Here is a 24,821-nt window from a genome sequence, read left to right as displayed (position 1 = left end):
TGTGGGCCTCTACAGGGCTCTGGGATTCTACGGGGTTCCACGGGGCTCTGTGGGGCTCCGTGGGCTTCTGTAGGGCTCTGTGGGGCTCCGTGGGCTTCTGTAGGGCTCTGTGGGCCTCTACAGGGCTTCTGTAGGGCTCTGTGGGGCTCCATGGGACTCTATGGAGCTTTATGGGGTTCCGTGGGGCTCTATGGGACTCTATGGGGCTCGGTGGGGTTCAGCCCCTCTGTGGTTTGCAGGGCTGCTGCTGTAGGGACCGTGCCTCGGTGTCAGAACCCCAACCCTGAGTACTGCCATGCTGTTGGAAATTGGCCCGTGGGTGACAGCACTGCTCTGCTGTGTCACTGCGGCCGTCGCTGTGCTGCTCTCCTCCCTGCGGGCTGGTTGTGCTCTGAGCCATGGAACCACGGAGTGCTGTGGTTTGGGAGGGACCAAAGCACCACCCTGCCCCTGTGGTGCACGTGGGTCAGCTTGAAGGCTGGAGTAGGCAGCAAGGTCCCATGAGGTCCAGAACTGGGCGCCTCAGATCCCCATGGTTACACCAACCTCAGTTTGTGGGTGCCACGAGGGCCTGGATTCCTGCCTGGAGCAGCTCAGGCTGGCAAAAGGCTGCAACCACATCCCCACCTCCTGCCTGGACCCATAGATGGTGCTGCTCCATGGCACACACTGCCCACTGCCACCCACCACCAGGCCCTGTTCTGTTACAGCCCATCCGAGGGCACCGGCAGCCAGTTCTGTGCCACCAGGTACAGGAACAGACTGGAAACCTTCCACCTGTGCCTCCGCTGCTTTGGAAGCCCTGGGAGTTTCAGTAGGTTAGGTTTACTGGTTCGCTGTGCCCTCTAGAGGACACTTCTCCCTTTGTAATCCTTTCACCAAAGTGGAAATTGCGTTTTGAAAGCTTTCCGTGCAGCTCTCGGCTGGCTTTGCTGTATCCCAAACGTGGCTCCATCTGCCGTGGGTCTCCTGGTCTGCGGTGCACGCAGCTCTTCAGTGGTGTTCAGTGTGAATATCCTTCACATCTCTAAATAAGATAATAAAGGTTAATTATTGGATTCTTGATATATGGGGAGTAGCTGTAAAGCCTGGAAATCGTTCTTTAATCTGAGGGGTAATTACCTGATCTGAAGAGGCAGAAAGCTTCCGTGCCACATCTCTTACCTGTGAGTAGTACAAGCCACACTTAAATATTTGCTTAGCCTTGCTTGGTACAAGCTCTCCAGGCATTTTTCCTAATGCATAACTCACCACAAATGTAGAAAGCTCACAGTGTAAACTTCATTGTTCCTACTTCTGGTTTTGGGTTTCAAGGAAAACAAAACACAGCCGTGTGTACGTTCAGCTCTTTTTGCTGTCAACCCTTTCAAAAGCGCCGTCACTGCTCCCTGTGCTCTGCTGTCCCCTGCACAGTGCTCCTGACAAACCTCCCTGCTCCCGCAAACCATGCTGTGTGCTTTGAGATCCCAAATCCTGGCACCAAAGAGGATCTGCTCCAGCCATCCCTGGATGGTGACCCCGACGCATGGCTGGGTTCATTGCCAGCTGCTCAGGAAACTGTGATGTGCAGCGAAGGAGCAGCAGCACTACTGTGGGTTTGTTTTTTTGATGCAGTTTGGTGTTTCCTTCTCATGGAACTGAGGGGTGAGAGGTGTAGAAAGGTTATGTCGTGAGAAAGTGCTCAAACGTAGGTCAGTGACTGTGTGTGAGTTGTTCCAGTTGTTTCCTTAAGGTTCAGGTAAGTAGCCTGGGTGGGGAGGTCAGAATACAAAATCCCTTACCTTAGGAGGGGAAAAAGAGAAGGGGAGTCAGGTTCTTCCTTGCAGCACATTAAGGAGGCAGTAAGCTGAGAGATATGGGAATAATGTATCAGGAGGCTGTAAGTCACACCGTGCAGCACGCAGCACTTGTTCACTTGTTTTTATGAACTCATTCTCTGTGTTTTCCTTCTGATTTGCAGTGAAATAAAGAGAGAGAAGCGAGTCCCCTCCCCGGACGTCATAGTGCTGTCAGACAATGAACCTTCTAGCCCTAGAATGAATGGTTTAACAAAAATAGCATTAAAAGAGACCAACACGGAGGCACTCATGGTGAGTCCATTTGTCCTGACAACTTCAGCCCCGGCTGTCCTGTGTTCCTGCAGAGCCACCCGCAGCTGGGGGTCAGGGGAACCCTGACTGCGTGAGGATTGGTTTCTGGAGGGGGTCCTGCAGCTGTTAGAGGCTGATGTGTGCTTTATTATTACTTTCCAGGCTCTCACCTCCTTAACTTCTATGTGCTTCTTAAGAGCACTTTATCAGAATTGACTTTTTAGCAAGGTCTATATTGGTGGGTGCCATATCCCATACTCAGCGTGTCGCTTGGCTCTTCGTTCTCTTCATTTGACTTTTGTTTTTTCATTTCCCTTATGGAAATTACCAAAGTTTTTTTGTTTCCCCCCCCCCCCCCCCCTTGGCCTTTGAGCTCTTTTTCCACCCTCAGTTTGTGTCCCTGCATTGCAGACATGTCAGTGATATTAAGACATACATGACAATTACAAGGCAGTGAGTTCTTGTCGTAACTTGCATGGTATCTGTCTTTCCCTCTGCCCCCTCCCTGTTTTCCCATCCTCAATTGCCTTACCCGGCCCTGCAGAAAAGCAGTCCTGAGGAGCGTGAGAGAATGATCAAACAACTGAAAGAAGAGCTACGGTTAGAGGAAGCAAAGCTTGTCCTATTGAAAAAGTTACGGCAGAGTCAAATCCAGAAGGAGACCACTACTCAGAAGGTACGTCTGTTCCTGCTAATCCTTATCTTGCCTCTTGGAATGAAGGAAAAAAAAAAAAAAAAAGATATTAAACCGTGCCAATTCCTGTGACTTGCAGAGCTTTTGAATGCAGCGTATTTTGCTTTTTGCCAAACCTCTGTGAATTAAAGTGTATCCCTTTAACCGTTCCTTCCTGCGGCATTTTGGTCTCGCCAAGATGAGAAGACAAGGCAGCTTATCCCATCAGCTCTATCCAAAAGCTGAATGGCTTTTTGGTAACCTCAGGTGTGTTAATGAGTGAAATACACTGCAGATTACTAAACGCAGTCCTTGAAGCAGCATAGAAAGAGCTGGCCTGCGTTTGGAGGAGGATCTCCTGTGTAACAACCCTGCCAGCGTGGTTTTGGATGTGCTCACATCCCCACTGCCAGGATCTGCTCTGCCAATCCCTGCCTTTCCTCCTCCTCCTCTCTTCCCACCCCAGCAGCAATCCCCGCTTTGTGTCGAGGGGCTGCAGTGTCCCCATCAGGCTCAGGCTCTGTCCCAGTGCTTTCTCACCTCTTTGACTTTGCAGTGTGCGGTGCTGACGTGATGGATTTTGTGCAGGGGTGCTGTGTAGGTGTCAGCTGGATGTTAGCACCTCTCTGTGGCTGGGTTTGCTTGTTGGTGTCTATTCTCCTGGACTTCTGAGGTGGAAATAAAGCCAATGAAATAGCATGCAGTTCCCTGCTGAGTGATGAAGTTGGGGTGCTGGAACTCAGCGGGGTCAGTTGGTGTATCCTCACCTTAATAACTGAAGCCTTTAACTTTTTTTCACTTCGTTACGTTCAAACCCAATTAGTTGGAACCAGTCGTAACAGAGGATGAGACTGAAGCAGGCTGTAAGCCGGGGCTGCTAAAACAGAGTTCTGCATTGCTGTGCTTTCGGTGCATAGGCTCTGTTCTTTTTCTGACATAACCTTATCTACACTTGCCTAATCACTTCTCCGTTTAAATACGCCTGGTGAGGTGCTCGGAGGAAGCAAAGGGTGGGGGAAGGGGAAACCCGCAGTCTTTGAAGATTCCCTTACTAAGGCGAAGGAGGTAAACGCTTTTATTCCCTTAGCCTCTGTGATTCTGCCTACACCCTTACACTCCTCTGCTTTCTTTCTGGTTTTTCCTCTTCCAGCCTGCCTGTTCCTCTGGGAGTGCTGTGGCCACCCCTCCGCCCTTGGTGCGGGGCACGCAGAGTGTTCCTGCTGGCAAGCCGTCCCTGCAGGTCAGTGGGGCGGGCCAGGCTGCCAGGTAGGGCACACAGCAAGCAGGGCACGGGGCAGCACGGGCTGGCAGCTCACTGCTCACAGCCAGGTGAAGCTCTGAGACGGAGCCAGCGCTCGCTCCCACAGACCCCACTGTGAGCTGTAAGAGCGCTTGGGGTGGGAGATAGAGGTAGGACGTCAGACACAGGTACCCCTCCAAAGCTTATCCTCGTCATCCTGGGGGCCTCGTCTGCTCCGCTGATAAATGCACGCAGGTTGTGGCTGCTGACGACCTCTGGCAAAAGAGTTTTGTGGTAGGAACACTGTGGCAGCCTGTTGTTGTGGGCTGCAGGTATTCAGTTGTGCCTTCGGTCTGATCACCTGAAGGCTGCCAGGTTTTCCTTTTTGGCTTGGTGGCTGAACGGCTGGTGAGGAGGGTCTGTTCAGGCTGAACTAAATGCGATGCTGGGGGGAAAAAAGCAACAGAGGGAATTGGCATCTGTCAGCCCGATCTTCCTCTGAGTTTGGTCTCTTGCTTCGCTTTCAAATTTAAAACATTTCTGGTTATTTACCTCGGGCTGACCTGAAGCAACTTGCAAAACAGTTTCAGCACGAAATGCTTTCACTTGGAAAATACCAGCTCTTCATCTGAGAGCCCCCCGGAGTGCTCTGCATGCGGGGTGGGGTGGATGCGTGCTCCGTTTGGGAGGCGTTCTCAGAACTCGAGGCAATCTGTCAGCTTGACTATTCTCTTCCTTAAGGCGAGTTGCCTTCTCAGGAGACAGCACTTTCAGAGGAACTGGACCACGAGTTAAATCCCCACACGTGGGCTGTGAGCCTGCAGCTGTGTGTGTGTGCCAGTGGGCAGAGCAGAGAGCTGGGAGCTGCGGATCCAGAGTTCAGTTTCTCTGTCTCGTTTGCGGTGTTTGGGCAAATGAACCTCACCTCCATCTGCTTTTGCTTGACCGTGAAAACTCTTGAATTCCTGCGTGTAGGAGTTAACGTTTGGTCTCCAATTGGGGGTGTAACAGAAGGGGATTAAGCTTCCCCCATCCTCAGTACGTGTGTTCACACATTGGGAGCTCACGGATGTGAGAGCTCCGGTGTGTGTAGCATCTTAATTTGGGGGATGATGGTCAGTTTGGGGTCGGGGTGAGGGGAGTGGTGGACGTGCAGAGCCCCGTGAGCAGGGTGGAGGGGTTTGCTGCTCTGAGCAGTGCTTCCAGGCGAGGCTGCGTCGTGCTCTGCAGGAATGTAAGTGATGCATGAAACCGTGGGCTGCGTTACGAGAAACTTCCAACATGTATTACAGTCCATATCAAAAAAGATGGTCAGTGGTGTTTCAGACCTCTCTAGCTTGACTTCTTTTCTTTCCCCTTTTCTTTCCTTCTCGCACACATGCCCATGCCAAACCCCCCAGCCTCCTGCATCCCAGCTTCTGTCTGCCTTTTGCTTGTCCTCGGAGCCAGCAGTGTGTATGCCCCTGTTTTCCTTCATCCCCCCAGAACATAAAGTTGCTATTCGTTGTTTGCCTGCTTGCTTGGAACGCTAGCTGTGCTGAAACCAGCCTGGCCGTGTCCTGTGCTGCAGCCTTTGCTGTCCTCGTGCTGAAGGCAGATACCATTCATCACATCAGGCACTGAGGAGAGCTGCTCTCGTGCACATCGTGCTCCTGTTGCAGCGTGGCTCCCTGTGTCTCTCAGTGCAGTGGTTCTCGAGCTGCTGAGCTGTGCAGGGGTGGTGGATGGAGGCGTCTTTCAGGACTGCTCTTTACATTTTGAACTCTGTGCAGAGTGTGAGAGCACAGCCCCTGAGCACACAGCCTGCCCACCTCCGCGTTCTGATGTCTGTGTTGCTGCGTAACGTTTTGGATACTGCTTTTTTTTTTTTGGTGCTCTGAGCAGAAGAGAGCATGCATCCAAATGCACCAGGATGAAAAATGCAAGTAAACTGTCCTCTGTTTTTCAGACCTCTTCTACACGTATACCAGGCACTGTTATTCCTCCTCCATTGGTTCGTGGTGGGCAGCAGACCTCTGCAAAACTAGGAACCCAGCAAAACACACAGATAGTAATGCCACCTCTTGTCAGAGGAGCACAGGTATTTCCTTCGTGGTAGATCTGTTCTGTTTTTCCTGAATGCATCTTAAATGTTTCCTTAGCTGTCATTCTGCTTAGCTGGGAGGATCCTTTATAGTTTTCATTCATTGCTTAATAGAGGTACGTTGCCACTGAAGGACCATTGCAGCTCATGCTTGTTTTGCTGTCCCATAACACTCCCAGTGAACCATGGGGAAGCCCCGTGGTGATGCAGGATACTGCCTTACCCACACTGTGTTGTTCTCCCCTGGCTGCACCAGAGACATCTGCTTGCTTTATTACAAGAGCTAATGGACAGGCTCCCAGCTTCACCCTCTGCCTGGGAGAGCAGCAGCAGAGGAAACAAACTGCAATCCCTTACTCTTCCATTTTTCTTTCCTCATTATTCTTTCTGTTGTATCAATTTCACCATTTCAAACGTGAAAACTCCCTTTTTTTTTTTTTTTTCTTTTTGCTCATCGTGTCAGTCTTCAGGTTGAATAAGAGCTGCTGAAATGAGATAGTCAACTGGAAATGGGGAAGTGCTGCTTTGCAGGGTCGTTATCACCTGTGGTGTCACTGAAGGAGTAGGAAAGCAAAGCTTTATTTCATTTGGCCTTCTGGATTTCAGACTTCATGGGGGACTGAGGAAAACAATATCTTCTTGTTAAATGAGGATTTATTTTGTAGCAAAAGGTCTACTTTTATCTACTACTGCATAGCCAGCACTAAGGGGAAGGCAGAGCACTTGGTGGTTCATTTTCTTTCTGTTCCGATATGGAGAAAACCTCATTCTGAGAAACAGCTTTCCTAATGCCTTTAAAATGAAACAGGCTTAACAGATGGACCTTTTAGAAGAAATTTGACGTGGGAACTTGGATTTTTGGCACGGCTTTCTAGCCTGCAACGTGATGGCCTCTCATGGGAGCATCTCTTTTGATGCCACGTTCCAGTTGTTTCGTTTTGAAAGGGAGGAGCACCCCGTTTTGACACAAGCATTAATTATTGCGCTTTCTTTGCGTTCCCTTCCTTGCCCCCTTCCCATCCCATTGACTCCCCACGCTTATCTCCTGCTCTCTGACCGTTACATCAGCCCATTTCTGTGTCTTCCCAGCAAATCCACAACATCCGACAGCACTCCAGCACGGGGCCGCCTCCGCTGCTGCTGGCACCGCGGGCATCGGTCCCCAGCGTGCAAATTCAGGGGCAGAGAATTATCCAGCAGGGCCTGATCCGTGTGGCCAACGTCCCCAATACCAGCCTGATCGTCAACATCCCGCAGGTGAGCACTGCAGAATCTTTTATGCCACGTGGAACGTGTTTGGTTGAGTGCGGCCTTCCTCCTCCGTTTTGCATTCGGGGTTTGGATACGGATGGAAACACTGGGATGTTTTGTCTCTCTTTGTTCTCGTAAGCATAGCTCAGGATGGGCTTCTGTCTCGAGCAGCCTGCAGATCCTGCTAATGCTGATAAAGTTGTATAAAAACTGTGGACAAAAGCAGTTTGAAGTACCCCTTTCCTTTCAGCTTTCCAAATCTGTGATTGAATTGATAAGAAAGAGAAGTCAGTTGCTTGTGAAAGAACTAGAGGGTTGGATGACGGGTAGTGTATGTAAGAGGTGGTGCACTGTTGCAATAAATGCCAGTACTGCAGAAGTAAGCCTTAGGGGGGCAGGCAGCCCAGTCCCCCCCCCCAAGCACCTTCATACACTCGCAGAACATCCCCAGCTGATGGGAGTCACTGAGTCCCAATCGCTGCTCATTTCCCCCCCAGCACAGCCCCGCTGTACCGAGGTGCCCCGGCACGTGTCACCAAACTGTGTTTTCTTTCCTCCAAGGCCTCTCCAACTTCAATCAAAGGTACAACAGTGACATCAGCTCAGGCCAATGCGACCTCCACCAGCGCCGCTTCCATCGTCAACTCCAACGAGTCGCCCGCCAGCCGGCAGGCTGCAGCCAAGCTGGCGCTGCGGAAGCAGCTGGAGAAGACACTGCTGGAGATCCCTCCTCCAAAGCCACCTGCTCCAGAGATGAACTTCCTGCCCAGCGCAGCTAATAACGAATTTATTTACCTAGTTGGATTGGAAGAAGTTGTGCAGAATTTGCTGGAAACTCAAGGTGAGGTGGCAGTTCCCCAAAGGTGAGGAGAGAATCTTTCCCATCCGTGATGGGAACAGCGGGCAGCAGGTCAGGCTTTCCAGGACTAAATCTTCATAGTCTGTCTAATCAGGGGTTCACTTCCATCACCGCTTTTCAACTTGCTGTAACTGTCAAGTTGTAGAACTGCAGGGTGCTGGGATTTCCCAGAGGCTGGGCAGTGATTTAGTTCTCCCTGGAGCAGGTGACTTCCTATCATCCACGTGTTTGTGCATCACCACGGTGTTCTCCACCTGCATTTTCAGCAGATAAAGGGAAGTTCCCGGGGAGAAATGAGAGCGGTATCCTGGAGGAACTGCCTCCAAACTAATGAAAATTCCAGCTCTGTTGCCAAGTCCATGCAGAGGACAAGAAGAAAATCTGAGTTGGTTAAAGGCTCTCCTTGTCCCTTCTAGGCTGCAGACCTCTCTGGTTTGTCAGGTGTTTCGTAACTATCAAAGTAAACAGTTGAGCAGATTCTGTCTCAACAAATAGCACCACTTCTCTTGCCTCACTCCCTGATTTTTGCAATGCCTTTGCCATTCAGGATGGTTTGAGGAGGGTGAGGAAAGAAGGATCTGCAGGATGCCTGCACACCAACAAAGGGAGGCGAAAGAACATCTAATAGTGCAAAAGGCTGAGGAGGAAGGGGGAGGAGTGGGAGGGCCGTGTATGTTTTTGTGATGGAGTATCTTGATGCTTGTCGTGGATCACTTGTAGAAATCAGGGCTGGAGCTGAGCTCACCTGGCTGTGTTCTGCAGGTAAAGTTTCCATCCCCGTTTCATCTCGTGAGCCCTACATGTGTGCTCAGTGTAAGACTGACTTCACCTGCCGCTGGAGGGAGGAGAAGAATGGAACCATTATGTGTGAAACCTGTATGACATCCAATCAGAAAAAGGCCTTGAAAGCAGAGCACACTAACAGGCTGAAGGCTGCCTTCGTCAAAGCTCTGCAGCAGGAGCAGGAGATTGAGCAGAGGATACTGCAACAGACTGCATCTCCTGTGCAGAGCAAGTCAGACCCCATCGTGCAGCATCACTCGCTCAAGCAGGTGAGGCTCTGGCTGCACGAAGCCCCATCTCCATTTATTTTAGGATGTACCAAATGAAAAAAACTTGCTCCCGTGCTAAATAGATGGGAGTAAGTGCAGCTCAGGTAGAGAGCGTGGCTGGGCTGGGAGCGTAGTGGTGGTTGTGAAGCTTCAAGGTAGCAGGTATCCATCATCCGTGGTGGAAACTGCATCTCACACACCTTATAAAACCACCTCTTAGCTGGGAAGAGTCAGCTTAAGTGCTGCTTTGAGTTGAAATAATCAAGGCAGTGATTCTTTAGACAGGAGATGGTGGTGGTAGAGATGCTTACATAGCACATCTTTCTTACAGGTACTTTCAGGACCACAGAACTGATTTCTTGTTTTTATTTCGAGATGACTTAGAGGTTTTCAGACCTGGAACTAATAGCTCATTCTGGGTTTGGCAGAGGAAGCCAAGAAAGGAGAAAGTCAGGCAGTAAATGTTGGTCGAGGCTCTGGGAGGTGAGGGAGGGACGCTCCCTGTGCCTGTCTGACTGTCTGCTCTCTATCCAGACTTCTAGCCAGATGTCTCGAGGCTCTGGAGCCCCGCGGGGAGTGTTGCATGCATTTAGCCAGTCACCCAAGTTGCAGAATGCATCGTCTGCAGCAGCACTTGGGAGTAGGCCAGGTAAGCATGCTGAGAGACCTGTCAGCAAGGGCAGCGCTGCCGCCTGGAAGAAGACTCCCATCAACACAGGTAGATTTTTTTCTGAAGTTTCTTTTCTTTCTACTTATGCACTCTATCCAACAGTCATAGCTCTTTGGGTAAGGATGCTTGCCCTTTGGCACTTCTGCACGAAGGCCTGGCTGTCCCCAGGCTGTGCTCTCAGTGTGGGTGTTGGCCTTGGCTTCTGCTGCACTTTGTGCTCCTCAAAGGAGGCACGAGCAGAAGGTTTACAGAGTCGTAAGCAGCCCGGATGACTTAATATCAGACTGCTCTTTGTTGGCTCTGTGCAGTCAGTGCCACACTGCTGGGGTTTGTTGTGCATTTCTGGGACCTGAGTTTGGTCAAGTCACATCAAACCACATCAAATAAAGGAATGGTTTTGCTGTAGGTGAGGCTGCAGCACATCCTGCCAGTGTTCTGCAGGATCTGAACCAACTGAAGCTGTTGTTTGGAACAAATTGAAAGTTAAATTCTTCTTTAATCTCTTCTGTATGTAAGAATCTGACTATAGAGCTATTTTTTTTTTCTTAAGTGATCATTAGGATCTCCAGGAAGGAAGCAGCATAGCAATTAGCTCCGCTGTGATCTACTTTCATACTCGGTATTGAATGGTTTATATTTTTTCCTCCTGACAGCTTAATTTATCACTTCAGCGTGATTTCATTGCAGAGAGCCCTAGTCTGCTCAAGTCTTCATTTCTGATACGAAACCTCAGCGCTGTTTGTTTGGCTGATTTTAGACCTTTGAAGGTGTCAGACCTTGTGTAGCACGCGAGTTACTGCGGGCCCACTTCAATTAATCGTTTTCATGCAGGTGAAACGGGAGTGGTGCTTATTGCCACTGGTTTTACCGGGCTGTGACCTTCATTCTCTCTTCTCTTTTGTGTCTCCTCAGGTGGGGCTCTACCCTTTGTTAACCCTAGTTTAGCTGTGCACAAGTCCTCCTCGGCAGTAGACCGCCAGCGTGAGTATCTCCTGGATATGATCCCCCCACGGTCCATCCCACAGTCTGCCACGTGGAAATAATGCAGAGGAACGCCCGAGAGGAAGACTTTTCCTGTTTCTGCCATCCTTTTTATACCACACGACAGTGGAATCTGCTTTAATCCCAGCTGGATACGCCCCAGGCTTTATAGGATGCAAGAAGACCACTCCTCATCCCATCGAGTGCTGCTGTCCCTGCTATGAGAAATGACACCGTGTGGGTGGGAAAGACTCGAGCTCATGTGGTTATCAGATTCTTGTGATTGACTGATAATGAAGGCTGTCAGGGAAGGGGAAGAATTCTTATTTTTTGGGCTTTATATATTTAGTTTGGATTTTCTTTGTCACCAGCACAAGAGGAGGACTGAGTGACTCTCTGCCTTCGGTTTCTTAGTTGAGAACCGCACCAGGAGCACGGTGTCGGTTCACCGCGGAGCGTGGATGGCAGCCTGGGGAGAGCAGCTTCCACCAGTCCTGCAGACACATTTAGTGAGCCGAGTTCATGTTTGCTTTTCTTCCCTGCCCCTCCTCAGCCAGGAAGGCAGTCTACAGATGATAATGTTTCAAAACCCGCTGATGATGAGCTAATGATAAATGAGCGCAAACTGAAATTCCACTTGAGTCTGTTATTTTCTAAGGGACTGGCTACCACCAAAACCCGTCTGGTGGGTGGGACCCAGTGCAGGAGCCTCTCACTTGTTGGATTCTGTTTTGAATAGACTTTGAACTGTTGGTAGTCTAAAAATCTAATTTACTGCATAGACAAACACCTTTGTTCGATCTTTCTAATTCAGCGAAGAGCAGTTGGGCCTTTCATACGTTCCCAGAGGACTTAACGAGTGAAACTGTTCTGGATTCTTTTTTTTTTTCTTTTTTTTTTTTTTCTTTCCTTTTTTTTTGGGGGGGGGGGGGGGAGGTTTATTGTCGTTTTGAGCAATTTTACTCCAAATCCAGGAGCTGCAGAAGCTGCACGCAGTCAGAAGGGCGAGCAGAGGGGGGGCTGTGGCTGGGGGTGAACACTGTGCCCACTGCTCCCCCCCTTCCAGGCCCGCTCCCCGGCCACTGCAGTATTGCATTTTGATAGAGCTTTAGGTAACCCTGCTTTAAGGACAGGTTTCTACGTGGTTTTAATATATTTTCGGGGATTCCGCAGGTTTCAGCCCAGATCCCTCAGGTCCGGTTTGTCTCCTCGTCATCTTCTCTCCTTCTTCCCTGTGCTTCTCCCAAATTCACGTCCAGTTCGAGTGGCAGAAAGACATGCCTTACTACTTACGTTGCATATCAGTGCTAGAAGTAGTGCTGATGAGAATTATTTGCAAAATTATATATATATCTATATATCTATATATAAAAGAAAAGGGGGGAGGGGTACTACTCAGCCAGGTTCTGTGCTGAATCTTATTTTCTTAGCAGCTGCTGTCAGATCTAACTCTGAAGCAGTCTCTGTGTAGGGCCGTCCCCCCCAGATCTAACTATTGCATAGTGGGAAAGAGAACTCGTCCATTTTAGCCCCTGTTCTGTTGTGTGAATATCAGTATTTAGATACTTTGGAAACTGTTGGGTAGCCTAGAGAGCCTAGTTTTGCAAAATGGTCTTTGTTGCTGTATGAAGCCCTAGGATTTCAATTTGACTTTGTTTTATTTTTTTTTCCTCCGTTTGTTTTACAAATGTATATTAAGAGCGAACTGGGCACGAGAGGAATTAATTGTGTTGGGTTAATTTTTCTTTTCATTCCGGGGTATTTTGGATCGGGAGATGTGGAGAGAGAGAGAGAGAGAGAGAGAGAAATGGAGTGCATTTTATTTTTGCACTTTGAAATATTACAGAATTGTTTCAGTTCTTTACACGTGTGGAGTTTTCTTGTATTTTATTTTATTTTTTCTCTCTTCTGACCAATGCCTGCATTATCACCAAAACATGTCCAGAGCTGATACCTGACCTGGGGAGGGAGAGCGTGTTTGTCCAAAAGAAACAAGCAAAACTTCTCTGGATTTGAAGTGCAGATGCCTCGGGGGGGGAGCAGGAGTGATGTCTGCCTTGTGTGTCACAGCTGGAAAAGAGGGATTGGAAAAAGGGGCAGAAGTATGAAAAGCACCCAGGGTTAAAAGCGATGTCAGCGCCTGTTTGGGCACAGCAGCTCACACTGTTCCAGCACAGCCCATAGGGGAGAGAGCTTGCACTAAGCTCAGCGTGATGGGAGAGAGCTCAGAACTGAAAGCAGAAAGCACATGGCATCTTGCAAACGCTGCTCCCTCGTGATGCTGGACCACAGTGAGCTTTTATCGAGTAAATTGAGTGGCCCCGTGAGCCCCGTCCATTGGGGCAGCGTTGTTGGAGGGGGTTTGTAACCAACAGATCCAACCCAGCCGTCGCTGCTGGCATCCAGACCCGGTCTGACATCGTTTTTTATCTGTGGTTCTTGGAGCACTGCAGGTAACTTCCATATTTATTGCGTGTGTCACTGCAGAGCCCCGGCTGGGTGCTGCAGCAGAATACGAGCGCTGAGCCTTGCTGCACGGCCACAGCTGCGTGTTCCGCTCAGCACTGTGCTGGGTGGGCATCATCTCCTCCTCCTCCCCTTCCAGAGCAAGGGGGAGAAAAAAGCAAAAGCAGAAAAGCCGCGTTGGATGGAACGTTGGACGGAATGAGCCGCCGGTGGCGTTGCGCCTCCAGGTGATGCTGCTGGGGAGCGGTGGAGGCGGCGGCCGAGGAGCTGCGCAGAACAAACCTCTGCTCCTCCGTGCTGGGATCCCCACCACCGAAGGGCTCCCACGGAACGGTGGGCAGAGCTCTGAACAAAAACCGACCGCCGCCGCTTCGCTGCACGGCGCTGCATGAGCTGGGGACGGTGCTGCAGGCTTCCACCTCTCCTGGGGAGAGGCTCAGAGCAGCGTTGGTTCTCGCAAGCCATATAACCTTTCTTGGAGACGTTGCAACTACGAGATTTTATAATACAGTAATAATGACAATGACTTATTGTACTTAGATTTTAGCAACTTGTGAAATAAACCCCTGATTTTCATTTGAAACCAGTGTTGCGATCTGGGAGCCGTGTGGTTTGTTAATTTTGTTGGGTTTTTTTAATTATTATTATTATTATTATAGCCTAATTTATTGCCCACGCGGCGCTCCGGGCGTCCAGTGACACCGTGGCCACGGGGCTGTGCTCCTCATTGTGCCACGCATGGCATTCCTGCTGGGATGCTGAGGAAGATGCTGGGTTAACCCTGCCCTCCCAGTAGTTCAGTGCCGTGGGTTTGTTTGCTTCTTTTTCCAGAGATCCCTTTTGATGATCGTTTTAGGAACCTTTACCTCTGAATTGTCAGACCTCGCCATCCCTATTTTATTTTTGCTTACTAAGGAGAAAAAAATGGCCAAAGGGCAGCAAAGAAATGGGAAGTGGGGATGTGGGATGTAGGAGTGAGCAGAGCTGGGTGCCACTGCATTCAGAGCCTTTGTCACCTTCTCCTTTCAGGAGAGGGCGCAGAAGGTGATTTTTTTAATAATAAAGATATAAATATATATATATATGATGCAAAAAAGACCTCAAGGAACCGCAGTAGTGTTTGTCTGCTTAAGGCAGTTACGCTGTGTATCGCCTTTCAGCGGAACAATTTGCATTGTGCTTTTTTTAAAACGAGAAGAATTTATAATCATTAACAGAGTGTAACAGTAACGTTACAGCAGTGCAGGGTATGGTTTTGTCACTCGTATTTATTGTGACTCTAAATCTTTTGATTAAAAAAATATATATCAAAACTTAAAAAAAAAAAAAAAAAAAAAAAGTTCCCACTGATCGTCCCAAGGGAGGAAGAACCTGAAGTCAATAACTGTGCGTTGTGTTGTGAGGGGGGTTTTGGTGTTTGGATGACAATAAACAAGTGGACAAACTCCCGTGTCTGGTTGTCATTGGGGGTCTGGGGTGGATGGGGGGCGGGGGTGGTGGTGGTGGTGTCAATGGTGATGGTGATGATGATGGCAGGGGTGGTTTTGGTGGTGTCAATGATGGCAGTGGTGTCAATGGTGGTCATGATGGTGTCAGTGATGATGGTGGTGATGATGTCAATGGTGGTGGTGGTGATGATGGCAGGGTGATTGTGGTGGTGTCAATGATGGCAGTGATGGTTGTGGTGTCAATGATGGCAGTGGTGTCAATGGTGGTCATGATGGTGGTGATGATGGTGGGGTGTTGGTGGTGGTGTCAATGATGGCAGTGGTGTCAATGGTGGTGATGATGGTCATGGTGGTGTCAGTGATGGCAGCAGTGGTGGTGGTGTCAATGGTGGTAGTGGTGATGACGATGGTGGCAATGATGGCAGGGGTGGTGTTGGTGGTGTCAATGATGGTCATGGTGGTGTCAGTGGTCATGGTGGTGATGATGGTGGTGGGGTGATTGTGGTGGTGTCAATAATGGCAGTGGTGTCAATGGTGGTCATGGTGGTGTCAGTGATGGCAGAGTTGGTGTTGGTGTCAATGGTGTCAATGGTGGCAGTGTTGTGGATGGTGTGTCAGTGATGGCAGTGGTGTGTGTTGGGGTGATGGTGGTCATGGTGGTGTCAGTGATGTGGGTAGTGGTGATGTGCATGGTGGTGGTGGTGATGGTGGCATGGTGATGGTGATGGTGTGATGGATGGCAGTGGTGGTAGTGGTGGTGTCAATGGTGGCAGTGGTGTGAATGATGGTGGTGGTGGTCATGTTGGTGTCAATGATGGCAGTGGTGTTGATGGTGTCAATGGTGGCAGTGATGGCAGTGGTGGTGTCAATGGTGGTCATGGTGGTGTCAGTGGGGATGATGGCAGTGGTGATGTCAATGGTGGTGGTGGTGATGATGGCAGGGGTGATTGTGGTGGTGTCAATAATGGCAGTGGTGTCAATGATGGTGATGGTGGTCATGGTGGCGTCAGTGATGGCAGCGGTGGTGCTGGTGGTGTCGGTGGTGGCAATGGTGGTCATGGTGGTGTCAGTGATGATGGTATTGGTGTTGATGGCAGTGGTGGTGTCAATGATGGCAGTGCTGGTGTTGGTGTGATGGTGTCAGTCATATGAGTGGTGTCAGTGATGGTGATGATGGTCATGGTGGTGTCAGTGGTGGTGATGATGTCAATGGTGGTGTCAGTGATGATGGCGGTGATGATGTCAATGGTGGTGCAGGTGATGATGGCAGGGTGATTGTGGTGGTGTCAATGTCGGCAGTGTTGATGGTGATGGTGTCAATGATGGGTGTGATGGTAGTGATGGTTGTGGTGGTGTTGATGATGGGAATGATGTCAGTGTTGGTGATGGTGGTGATGGTGGTGTCAATGATGGTGGTGGTGATGTTGGTGAGAACAGTATTGATGGTGGTGGTGTCAATGATGGCAGTGGTTGTGGTGTCATGTCAGTTGTAGCAGTGATGATGGCAATGGTGGTGATGGTGTCAGTGATGATGGCGGTGTCAGTGACACTGGTGGTGGTGGTGATGTCAATGACGGCAATGCTGGCGGTGCCGATGGCAGCAGTGCTGTCAGTGATGGTGTTGATGGCCGTGGTTGTGGTGTCAGTGATGGTGGTAGTGTTGATGGTGTCGTGTCAACTATAGCAACGATGATGGCAGCGGTGGTGATGGGTGGCAGTGATGATGGTGGTGTCAATGACAGTGATGATTATGGTCATGGTGTCAGTGATGGCAGTGTTGGTGGGGTTGATGATGATGATGGTGGTGAATTCCAGGTGCTGTGTAGATCTCCATCATTGCCCACTCCTCCACCCGAGGAGTGCAGTTGCTTCCCCCAAACCCACACTGGAGGATGGGAAGGGGATGGGGAGGAGATTGGAACCAATGTGGATTTTCACAAGTAGAACCGAAAAGCTGCAGAGGGTCTCATCCACACCACGTCTGAGCTCCCATCGTTCTGCACAGACCGATGGACCCCGCTCAGTGCGCGGGACAACGGGGAGGGAAGCGGTTTGGTGACAGCGGGAACAACCAACCCGGTTTGGCGTCACAGAGCGGGCAGAGCCGAGGTTTTGGGAGCATCCCGGAGCACCGCATCCCCGAGCACAGCGCTCAGCTGGGCGGACACAGCGGCAAAACCCCCGGCAAACGAAGCCCACGGCGAGCAGGAACGCAGCCCCGCTGTTGGTGCGGCGTTTGTAACGGACTGCCGGCGCTGCTCGGATCGCACAGCGGCGAAGTGACGGCGCAGTGATTTCTTTCCGTTCCTTTGGGATCATTTCAGCATCCTATGAATACCAACGTGCGTCTCCTCCGAACGCAGAACGCGGCTCCCAGCTCCGCTCCCCCCCGCCCCAATCCTCCAAACCCCGCTTCTCGGGCTCCGTCTCAGCACAGCGCTCTGAGACCCCGCACCCAGCGCTGCTCCCCCCATCTCCGCCGCCATCTGCGCTCATTAACGGCCGCCGCGGGATTAGGGTGCGATTAGGGCTTAATCGGGGGGGTTGGGGTGACCTCGATCTGCAGCGCGACCGTCCGTGGGGTGGGGGGGGGGAGGAGGGGCTCGGGGGTGCTGAGCTCTGAGCGCTTTCGGTGCGCGCATCTCCGAGCGCGCTTTCTGGCACGCGTTTTGCTGCGCGCGTGCTCGTGCGCGCACATTTCGGCGCCTACCCCAGCATTTAGCTGCGCGCTCCGCACCGGGTGGGGCCCACCGACTCCTCGGTGCCGTTTCCCCTTTAAGGCCGCCGCGCTCGGCGGGAGGTGCGTGGGGTGGGGGCGCTCTCGCGCAGCGCTCCCACTACAGAGCGTTTCCGGCGAGCGCGGCGGAAGTGACGTAGCGCTCGGCGGAAGTGGCGTAGCGCGCGGCTGCCGGGATGGCGGCGCCGAAGGTGAAGCAGGACATGCCGCCGCCGGGCGGCTACGGCCCCATCGACTACAAGCGGCACCTCCCGCGCCGCGGCTTCTCAGGTTGGGGAGGAGGGCACCGGGAAACCCTCCGGGGGCGGCCGGGCGCGGTGCTGCCGGTACCCGCGCTGCTCCCGGTGCTCCTAACGCCCCGCCCGCAGGTTACAGCCTCTTCGCGCTCGGTGTCGGCAGCCTCCTGCTGGGCTACTACACCATCATCAAGTGGAACCGGGAGCGCAGGTGCACCGCGGGCCCGTCCCGCTTCCTTCGGGCCTTTCCCGGTCCTCCCCTCGCTCTCACCTCGCGCCCCCTTCCCCTACCCGGGACATCACCCCCCCCCCTGACCGCCTCCCCCCGCAGGCGGCTGCTGATCGAGGACCTGGAGGCGCGCATCGCGCTGATGCCGCTGCTGCAGGCGGAGTCGGACCGCAGGTAGGGAAGGGGCAGCGCGGGGCTCGGCCACTGAGCGGGGGGGGGGCACGGCTGTAGTGTGAGGAACCCCCCGGCAGCACGGATCCTCCTCCTGCAGAACCCTGCGCCTCATGCGGCAGAACCTGGACGAGGAGGCCAAGATCATGAAGGACGTTCCCGGTTGGAAGGTTTGGGCTCGGGGCACTGAGGGTGTGCGTCCTGCTGGGCTCCGTGCCGTAGGACACACATTGAGGGGCAGGTGGTTCACCCGTGGGTCTGGGAGTCCCTTGGGAGCGTCTTTTTTGGGTGGGTGTGGGTGCTGTGCTGCTGGAGCTGTGCTGGGGATGCCCATTTTCCTCCTCACACGATCTCAGCCCTGAACTGAGTGCAGTGCCAGAGCCCCTTGGCCAGCCCCGTGTGTCCCCTCCAGTGCTCTCTGCCCCCCCAGGTTGGCGAGTCCCTGTTCCACACCGACCGCTGGGTGCCCCCGACTTTGGATGAGCTCTACTACCTGCGCCCGACTGCTGAGATGGACAACGAGAAGTTTGGGCTGCAGTACTACGTCTGATTGGCGGCCCCACGGGGCTGCGGGGGGCTCAGCATTAAACCCGTGTGGGTACCCGGCGAGCTGTGTGTGCTCCACTCCTTTCTCCCTGGTCGGAAACCTCGTGGGGCACTCCCTGCCTGGCAGCACCATGAGGCTGCAGCAGAGCTGTGTGGGGTGGGATCGGGGTGCTGCCCGTGTCTTTGTTGCTGGGGCTGCTGGTGGTGGTGGTGGTGGAAGCAGGGGAAGGGCTGTGAGGGGCTGCCGTTGCCCCAAGTTCCCAGTGGGGCTGAGTGCCCGCAGTCACAGTGGGAAAGGGTCCCTCGGCGTCGCAGTTGTTGGGGTTTGGAGGTCCCAAGGACTTTGAGGGCACCCCTCTTGCAGCGTCTGCAGGGAGCGGGGCTGAAATCCCGCTGGGTTCTGGTGCTTGGAAGGCGGAAGGCGCCGTGTCCTGGGAGGGCTCGGGCATTCCTGGCGCTTCCACACTGCCTGCAGGGTTTCTCTGCAGCCCTCCCGGCAGCACCGCCCGCGGGGGACAAGAGTGGCGGGGGGAGCCCGGCTGGGGCGGGGGCAGCCAGAGCCACCTCCCACCGGGCGGCACCGCACAGCGCCGTAAGGACCATCGCTGCCGCTGCTCCCGCAGGGCTCATCCCGCTCTTCCCGTCCCGGTCGGTGCCCACCATGAGCTCCGTTCCCGGTCCCTCCCGGGAGCCCCCGCGATACCTCAGGTGAGCCCCGCACCGCCCCTCGGGAGCCCCGGGGAGGCTGCGGGGATCCAGCTGTGCCCACGTCCCGCGCCGTGCGTCCGGTCCTGCCTAGCGTGGTCCTGGGGGATGTGAAGGGGATCCGGGGGGACTCTGATGCTCCGGACCCACCGGGCGGTGCTGGAGGATCCCAGCGGCGGGAGCGGACCCCGCGCTGCTCCGCTCCGGGTGGGGACGCGGAGCCCTCACGCGTGTCCCCGGGGCGGTCCCAGCCCGGCTCCTCACTCCCCAGCCCCGAGAGCCGCGGGGGCGGAGAGGGCTGGTACCCAAATAGCCGCTGTTGCCAAAGCAACCGCATCCCGGGTCTCCATGGCTGCGGCGGGGACGGCTCCGACATCAGCAGCCTCGGGGTGGGGAGCGCGGGCAGGAGGGGTTCCGCGGTGGGATGGGAGCGGGGTGGAGGTGCACGTGGAGCTGAGGTATCAGTGCGGGACACAGGGAGGGAGGTGATGGGAGCGGAGCCCCAGGGTGCAGCTGATGCCCTGTGGGGCTCGGCCACTTCCCCAAGGTTCCGGGGGAAGGGGAGTGTGGGCAGGAGGTGACGCCTGGGGCTGCTCTCATCCGTTCGCACCTCTCCTTTCTTCTCCCCCGGTGGGGTCCTGGCCGCCGCCAACCCCGGTCCCAGCGGGAGGCACCAGGGCTGAGTTACCCCGGGCCGTGCTGGGCTCTGCCGGTCCCCAGCCGGGATCGGAGCAGCACCTGCGTCCCGCGCTGCCCCGGTCCTGTGGCAAACGGGGAGCGAAAAGTCCGCAGCTGGAGGGGACGTGAGTGCGGGGCTGCCAGGGACACGGAGCCCCTCGTGTCGTGTCCCCCCCACCCCCCCCGGGGACGATGCCAAAACATCGGGACCGAGCCTGGGCCGGGGCCCAGGATGCTTTGCCAGCAGCAATTACGGGTAATGTTCTCCCCTGGATCCAAAGCGAGGATTTTTGTCAGAACTTCGCCTTCTGTTCAGTGAGCGCCAACACAGCTGCGGTGGGGCCAACCCCCGGGGGCTGCTGCTGCCAACGCGGGAGGGGGGGGTGGGACCCCTGGGCTGGGTCTGTCCCTGTGCCCCCCAGTTTGCTCACAGCACCGCGGTGTGGGGCTGGGGCCGGGCTGGGGCTCACTAGAGGGCACCAAAGGATTGGGGACGAGATGGGATGGGATGGATGGAATGGGATGGAACAGGGCAGGATAGGACGGGATGGGATGTGTTGGACGGGACGGACGGGGCACTGAGGGCTTATGGGGTCTGAGGGAAGCCGGGGGGTTATGTGTCTGTGGGGTCAACCAGCACCTTAGGGGCATGGGTCAATGGGATCTGTCAGGGTGGATGGAGATGGAGTCTGCAAGGTCTATGGGATCTGCCAGAATGACCATGGCCTGTCACACCTGTGGGGTCTTGCCAGACATCCACGGGGTGGCTGTAAGGTCTGTGGGGTCAGCCTGGGTGATGTGAGGTCCCTGGCACCACATGCCCAGCAGGATCCCCTCCTGTCCCCATCCAGCTCCCGGGGATGGCTGCACCACACCAACATCCCCTCCCAAAGCTGTGACCACTCAAGGTGTGGGTGATGCACGCACCCAACATCAGCGCTCCGGTCCCATTGCAAACCCACTACACACCCCGCAGCTCCGGGTTCCCCCATCCCACAGCACCCACAGGTGCTGGCACAGCGCAGCGCTGGCACTCCATGGGATCTCACCCCGCAGCCCCAGAGCCGATGTCGGTTCTCCCAGGGCTCAAATTTCCCTGTCCCTTCAATAACAAAAGCAACGGCAGCGGATTGGAAACGGCACATGTTGTTCCCATCCGCGGCGCAGGTGAGCCAACAGATGTGAGCAATTATTGTCCAATTCCGAAGCTCCCGGCCCTGCCAGCTCCCGGGTTCGGCAGCGGATGAACAACCGCAGCATTGTTCAGCTTTATATAACAGCCTGATCGTTCAGCCTGGGGCTGCTGCCAGGGCCGTGCCTCGCACGAAAGGCAACCGCGACCCCGTGCTGCGCGTGCCTGAGCGCTGCACCGCCTTTGCTCACCCTGCCCCAACTCCCCCTCAAACCACGAGCACCTCCAGCCCCGAAGTGGTGATGATGTCCCCGCTGTGGTGCCCTGCTTGGCTGGGGGTGGAGGGGGGGGTTTGCTGGGGTCTCACGGCTGCACGCTGCCCCGCAGCAAGGCGGAGGCGGAGGCTATCGAGAAGGAGCTGCTGGAGGATTACCGCTTCGGGCGGCAGCAGCTGATCGAGATCTGGGGACACGCCTGTGCCGTGGCCGTCACCAAGGTGAGGCAGGCGGTGGGGCTGAGGACCCCATTGTGGGGGGGGCTTCACAACTGGCTGCTCTGCAACCCCCATCCCATCCCATCCCATCCCATCCCATCCCATCCCATCCCATCCCATCCCATCCCATCCCATTGTTTTGCCCCCAGAACCAGGGAACAGCCACAGCCCCAGGGAGGGGACAGAGCCCAGCAGACAGCGCTGCCCTCCCCATCCCCACCGTTCCCAGGGCTGCAGCTTCTCTATTACTTTTTGCCACTGCTTTTTGCAATCCTGTTAATGCTTTTTCCTGCGGTGAATTGGGCTCAACTGGGCCCTTTTGTCCCCTGCAAGGGAAGCTGAGCCCTTCCCCAGGTGCCCAGCATTGGCACTGCTCAGTGCTAGGGGTGAGGAAGTGGAGGCAGTGATGCTCAGGGCAGCGTGGCTGAGTGAAGGTGCAGCATCAAGGGCAGCTTTGTGCTTCATGAGAGCAGCAAGCTCCGCTCCCGGCTCAGCTTTTCCATTCGAGGTGTCTGGGCTGCTCTCTGCCCTCCCCTTCTTTCAGGGCACAGACTTTGTTGAAGCAGCAGAAGTATTTGGGTGTTGGATCTTCGACGCATCCTGTGGTCGGCAAGGCTGGCGCGGCCCCACATTGCAGCATCCCAATAAATGGGAGCATCCTCCTCCTCCTCCTCCTCCTCCTCTTCCTCCACCTCCTTGTGAGGCTGGGAATCACACGGGAACAGCTCCCACTCACCCCAGCCATGCAGTACCCCCAGCATCGTCCCCTCCCTGGGCTCCCCCCGGCGCATTCCTGGGAGCCACACGGCAGCTGGAAGCGCAGCTCCGGGGCCGCAGCCAAACGCTGCAGCAGGGCCAGGGCTGGGTGAGCGGGGTCTGTCCAGCGGCTGCGGACTGGCGGTGCCTCGCGGGGCTCCGAGGTTTGGATGGAAGCAGGAGCCAGGCTGCGTGAGCAGGAAAAAATCTGTCAATGGATAAACAGAGCCTCCCTTCGCCGGCTGCTGGTATGTGGAGCGCGGCCGCCTCCCAGCAGGCTGGCAGGGAGCCCCGACCCACTGCGGGCACCAGCCCTGTCCCACCATGGGTACGAGCCCTGAACCACAATAGGCACCTTCCCCATCCCATAATGGGCACCGCTGTCCCCGTCCCGTTGTAGGCATGGCCTCATCCCACCTTTCACCTGCTGCCACCCAGCATCACAGCCCCACTGCGATTCCCCCCAAGCTCCTTCCCCCTGTTGCCCCAGGGCTGGGTGATGCACTGATGCCCCGCTCCTCTCTCCCAGGCCTTCCCTCTGCCATCCCTCCCACGGAAGCAGCCCACAGTGCTGGTGGTGTGCGGCCCTGCACAGAACGGGGCCATCGGGCTGGTGTGCGCACGGCACCTGCGCATCTTTGTAGGTATCTCTTCCTTCCCCTCCTCCTCCTCATCCATCCTCCTCCTCCATGGGTCCAACACTGCTCTGCTGTGCAGGACTATGAGCCCACCATCTTCTACCCCAAACGCTCCCTGGACCCCCTGTACCGGGACTTTACCACTCAGTGTGAGAAGATGGACATCCCCTTCCTCTCGTACCTCCCCACCGAGGTGAGCCCCCCACCCACAGTCCCCGCTGATGCACTTTGGGGATGCTGATCTCCCCCAACATCCATGGCGGTGAGATCCACGCTTGCTGCTGGCCCTGCCCACAGCTCCGGGGCTGCTGTTGTTGTTGGAAGTGTTGGACTCCCTCGGAGGAGGAATGTGACCTCAAATCGCTGTCCTGGCCGCGCTACATCCCACTCCCTTTGCCTGGTGGGGGGAACTTTTGCAATTGCTGTGCGCATCCCATTCAGCTGGGAAAAGGGATGCCCCCATGGGCAGCGTTTCCATGCTCTAGGGTTGGGTGTGTGGGTGGACGGGGGTCTGGGGAGCTTGGGGACCCCCCATCTGCCCATCGTGTTCCCCCCTCCAGGTGCAGCTGATCAATGATGCCTACAATGCGGTGGTGGATGCAGTGCTGGGGGCTGAGGCGGAGCTGGGTGAGGGCAGGGGGCCGTGTGCTGGCATCCTTGCCACCCTAAAACACGTCCGCATCCCCATTGTCAGCCTGGATGTGCCCTCAGGTATGGGGATCCCCAGGGTAGCTTTTTCCCCCTATCTGTCCCTAGGAAAGGTATCATCCCCAGTGTAGGAGGGGTGAGGACAGCCCTGGGACCCCCACAGCTCCCAGCACGGCAGCATCCCTGCGGTTTGCTCTGAGTGCTGCTGACGGCTGAGGATGCATTTAGGGCATCTCCAACAAATAACCAACTCCCCGAACTGAGACATGATGTAATTTGCAAACACCCGGGTGTCTGGTGGCCAGGCCTGGAATTGCCATCACCCCCCCACTCCCCCCCTGCTGCTGGAGGAGCAAACAGAAGCCCTGGGCACAGCTGCTGGTGAATTCCCACCAAGCACAACCCCACACCGTGCCAGGACGCAACCGGGGCGCTGCAGGGCAGCAATGCTTATGGGTGCCACGGGGATCCCACCAGCCCCATCCTCGTACCTCCACCACCCCCTGTCCCCACCTGACCCCCTCCCCACGTCTCTGTGCCATTGCAGGGTGGGATGTGGAGGCGGGCAGCAGTGGTGGGATCAGCCCTGACGTGCTGGTGTCCCTGATGGCCCCCAAGCAATGCGCCCGCCGCTTCCTGGGCCGTCAGCACTTCGTGGCCGGCCGCTTCGTGCCCTACGACGTGCAGAAGAAGTTTGAGCTCAACCCTCCTGAGTACCCGGGCACTGAGTGCGTGGTGGCCCTGAGTGCCCCGCAATAAAGTGCTGGGACTGCTGGCTCGGTGTCTGCATGGGGTGGGCTCTGTGGGTCCCATTGGTATCCGTGGTGCGTCGTCCCCATGGTGTGGCAGCGCTTTGGGTGCAGCCCTTTGGTACAGGGCTAAACAACCCCAGGTTTTGCTTAATGGTGAGGATGGTGATGAGGCAGTGCTGGAGCTGCCTCTACCTGTGCCAGCTGATAGGGAGAAAGCGTCCGCAGCCCCACAATGATGTGGGGTTGGGTGACCCCAGAAGTCCCGGTTCCGGGAGCCTGAATGTGGG

General features: G+C 54.9%; 3 protein-coding genes across 11 annotated transcripts in view; all 3 read left to right on the top strand.

Annotated features, from left to right (window-relative positions):
• Nucleotides 1-14,810, top strand: part of GATAD2A (GATA zinc finger domain containing 2A) — a 45,161-nt gene extending 30,351 nt beyond the window's left edge. For 6 of the 7 annotated variants that reach the window (XM_085211866.1, XM_085211865.1, XM_085211864.1 and 3 more), the window contains 9 exons: nt 1,961-2,090; nt 2,635-2,766; nt 3,914-4,003; nt 5,952-6,083; nt 7,176-7,343; nt 7,899-8,178; nt 8,959-9,248; nt 9,783-9,966; nt 10,831-14,810. In XM_085211866.1, the coding sequence (XP_085067992.1) occupies nt 1,961-2,090; nt 2,635-2,766; nt 3,914-4,003; nt 5,952-6,083; nt 7,176-7,343; nt 7,899-8,178; nt 8,959-9,248; nt 9,783-9,966; nt 10,831-10,961 (1,537 nt within the window). In that variant the 3' untranslated portion in view covers nt 10,962-14,810. The remainder of the gene's footprint in view (nt 1-1,960; nt 2,091-2,634; nt 2,767-3,913; nt 4,004-5,951; nt 6,084-7,175; nt 7,344-7,898; nt 8,179-8,958; nt 9,249-9,782; nt 9,967-10,830) is intronic. The other variant, XM_085211869.1, reaches the window with a different exon arrangement.
• A 2,852-nt stretch (nt 14,811-17,662) lies between these two features.
• Nucleotides 17,663-18,792, top strand: NDUFA13 (NADH:ubiquinone oxidoreductase subunit A13). Its single transcript, XM_085211871.1, has 5 exons — nt 17,663-17,820; nt 17,919-17,997; nt 18,118-18,189; nt 18,287-18,356; nt 18,617-18,792. Exons 1-5 carry the CDS (start codon nt 17,727-17,729, stop codon nt 18,734-18,736), a joined length of 435 nt encoding a protein of 144 aa, XP_085067997.1. The 5' UTR covers nt 17,663-17,726; the 3' UTR covers nt 18,737-18,792.
• A 601-nt stretch (nt 18,793-19,393) lies between these two features.
• Nucleotides 19,394-24,556, top strand: YJEFN3 (YjeF N-terminal domain containing 3). 3 transcript variants are annotated; one of them, XM_010724999.4, is made up of 6 exons: nt 19,394-19,440; nt 21,635-21,743; nt 23,026-23,136; nt 23,214-23,327; nt 23,695-23,845; nt 24,330-24,556. In XM_010724999.4, the coding sequence occupies exons 1-6, from the start codon at nt 19,394-19,396 to the stop codon at nt 24,539-24,541; spliced, it is 744 nt and encodes a 247-aa protein (XP_010723301.1). In that variant the 3' UTR covers nt 24,542-24,556. The 3 variants fall into 3 exon arrangements, with proteins under 3 accessions (XP_010723301.1, XP_085067996.1, XP_019465618.1); XM_085211870.1 differs by lacking the exon at nt 19,394-19,440 and adding an exon at nt 22,285-22,824 and having other exon boundaries at nt 21,611-21,743; XM_019610073.3 differs by lacking the exons at nt 19,394-19,440; nt 21,635-21,743 and adding an exon at nt 21,813-22,744.
• The last annotated feature ends 265 nt before the right edge of the window (nt 24,557-24,821 follow it).

This window comes from Meleagris gallopavo, chromosome 30, assembly GCF_905368555.1.
Source record: "Meleagris gallopavo chromosome 30, MGAL_WU_HG_1.1, whole genome shotgun sequence".
Classification (NCBI taxonomy): domain Eukaryota; kingdom Metazoa; phylum Chordata; class Aves; order Galliformes; family Phasianidae; genus Meleagris; species Meleagris gallopavo.
This window is presented reverse-complemented; position numbering and strand designations above follow the sequence as displayed.

What these genes read in the sequence shown, in the direction of transcription:
- YJEFN3 (XM_010724999.4), top strand. Translation starts at nt 19,394, where the DNA reads ATGAGCTCCGTTCCCGGTCCCTCCCGGGAGCCCCCGCGATACCTCAG. An exon ending in GTGCCGTGGCCGTCACCAAG is followed by an intron (nt 21,744 to 23,025) that starts GTGAGGCAGGCG and finishes CCTCTCTCCCAG; the next exon opens with GCCTTCCCTCTGCCATCCCT. An exon ending in CAGCCTGGATGTGCCCTCAG is followed by an intron (nt 23,846 to 24,329) that starts GTATGGGGATCC and finishes GTGCCATTGCAG; the next exon opens with GGTGGGATGTGGAGGCGGGC.
- NDUFA13 (XM_085211871.1), top strand. Translation starts at nt 17,727, where the DNA reads ATGGCGGCGCCGAAGGTGAAGCAGGACATGCCGCCGCCGGGCGGCTAC. An exon ending in CCCGCGCCGCGGCTTCTCAG is followed by an intron (nt 17,821 to 17,918) that starts GTTGGGGAGGAG and finishes CCCCGCCCGCAG; the next exon opens with GTTACAGCCTCTTCGCGCTC. An exon ending in AGGACGTTCCCGGTTGGAAG is followed by an intron (nt 18,357 to 18,616) that starts GTTTGGGCTCGG and finishes CTGCCCCCCCAG; the next exon opens with GTTGGCGAGTCCCTGTTCCA.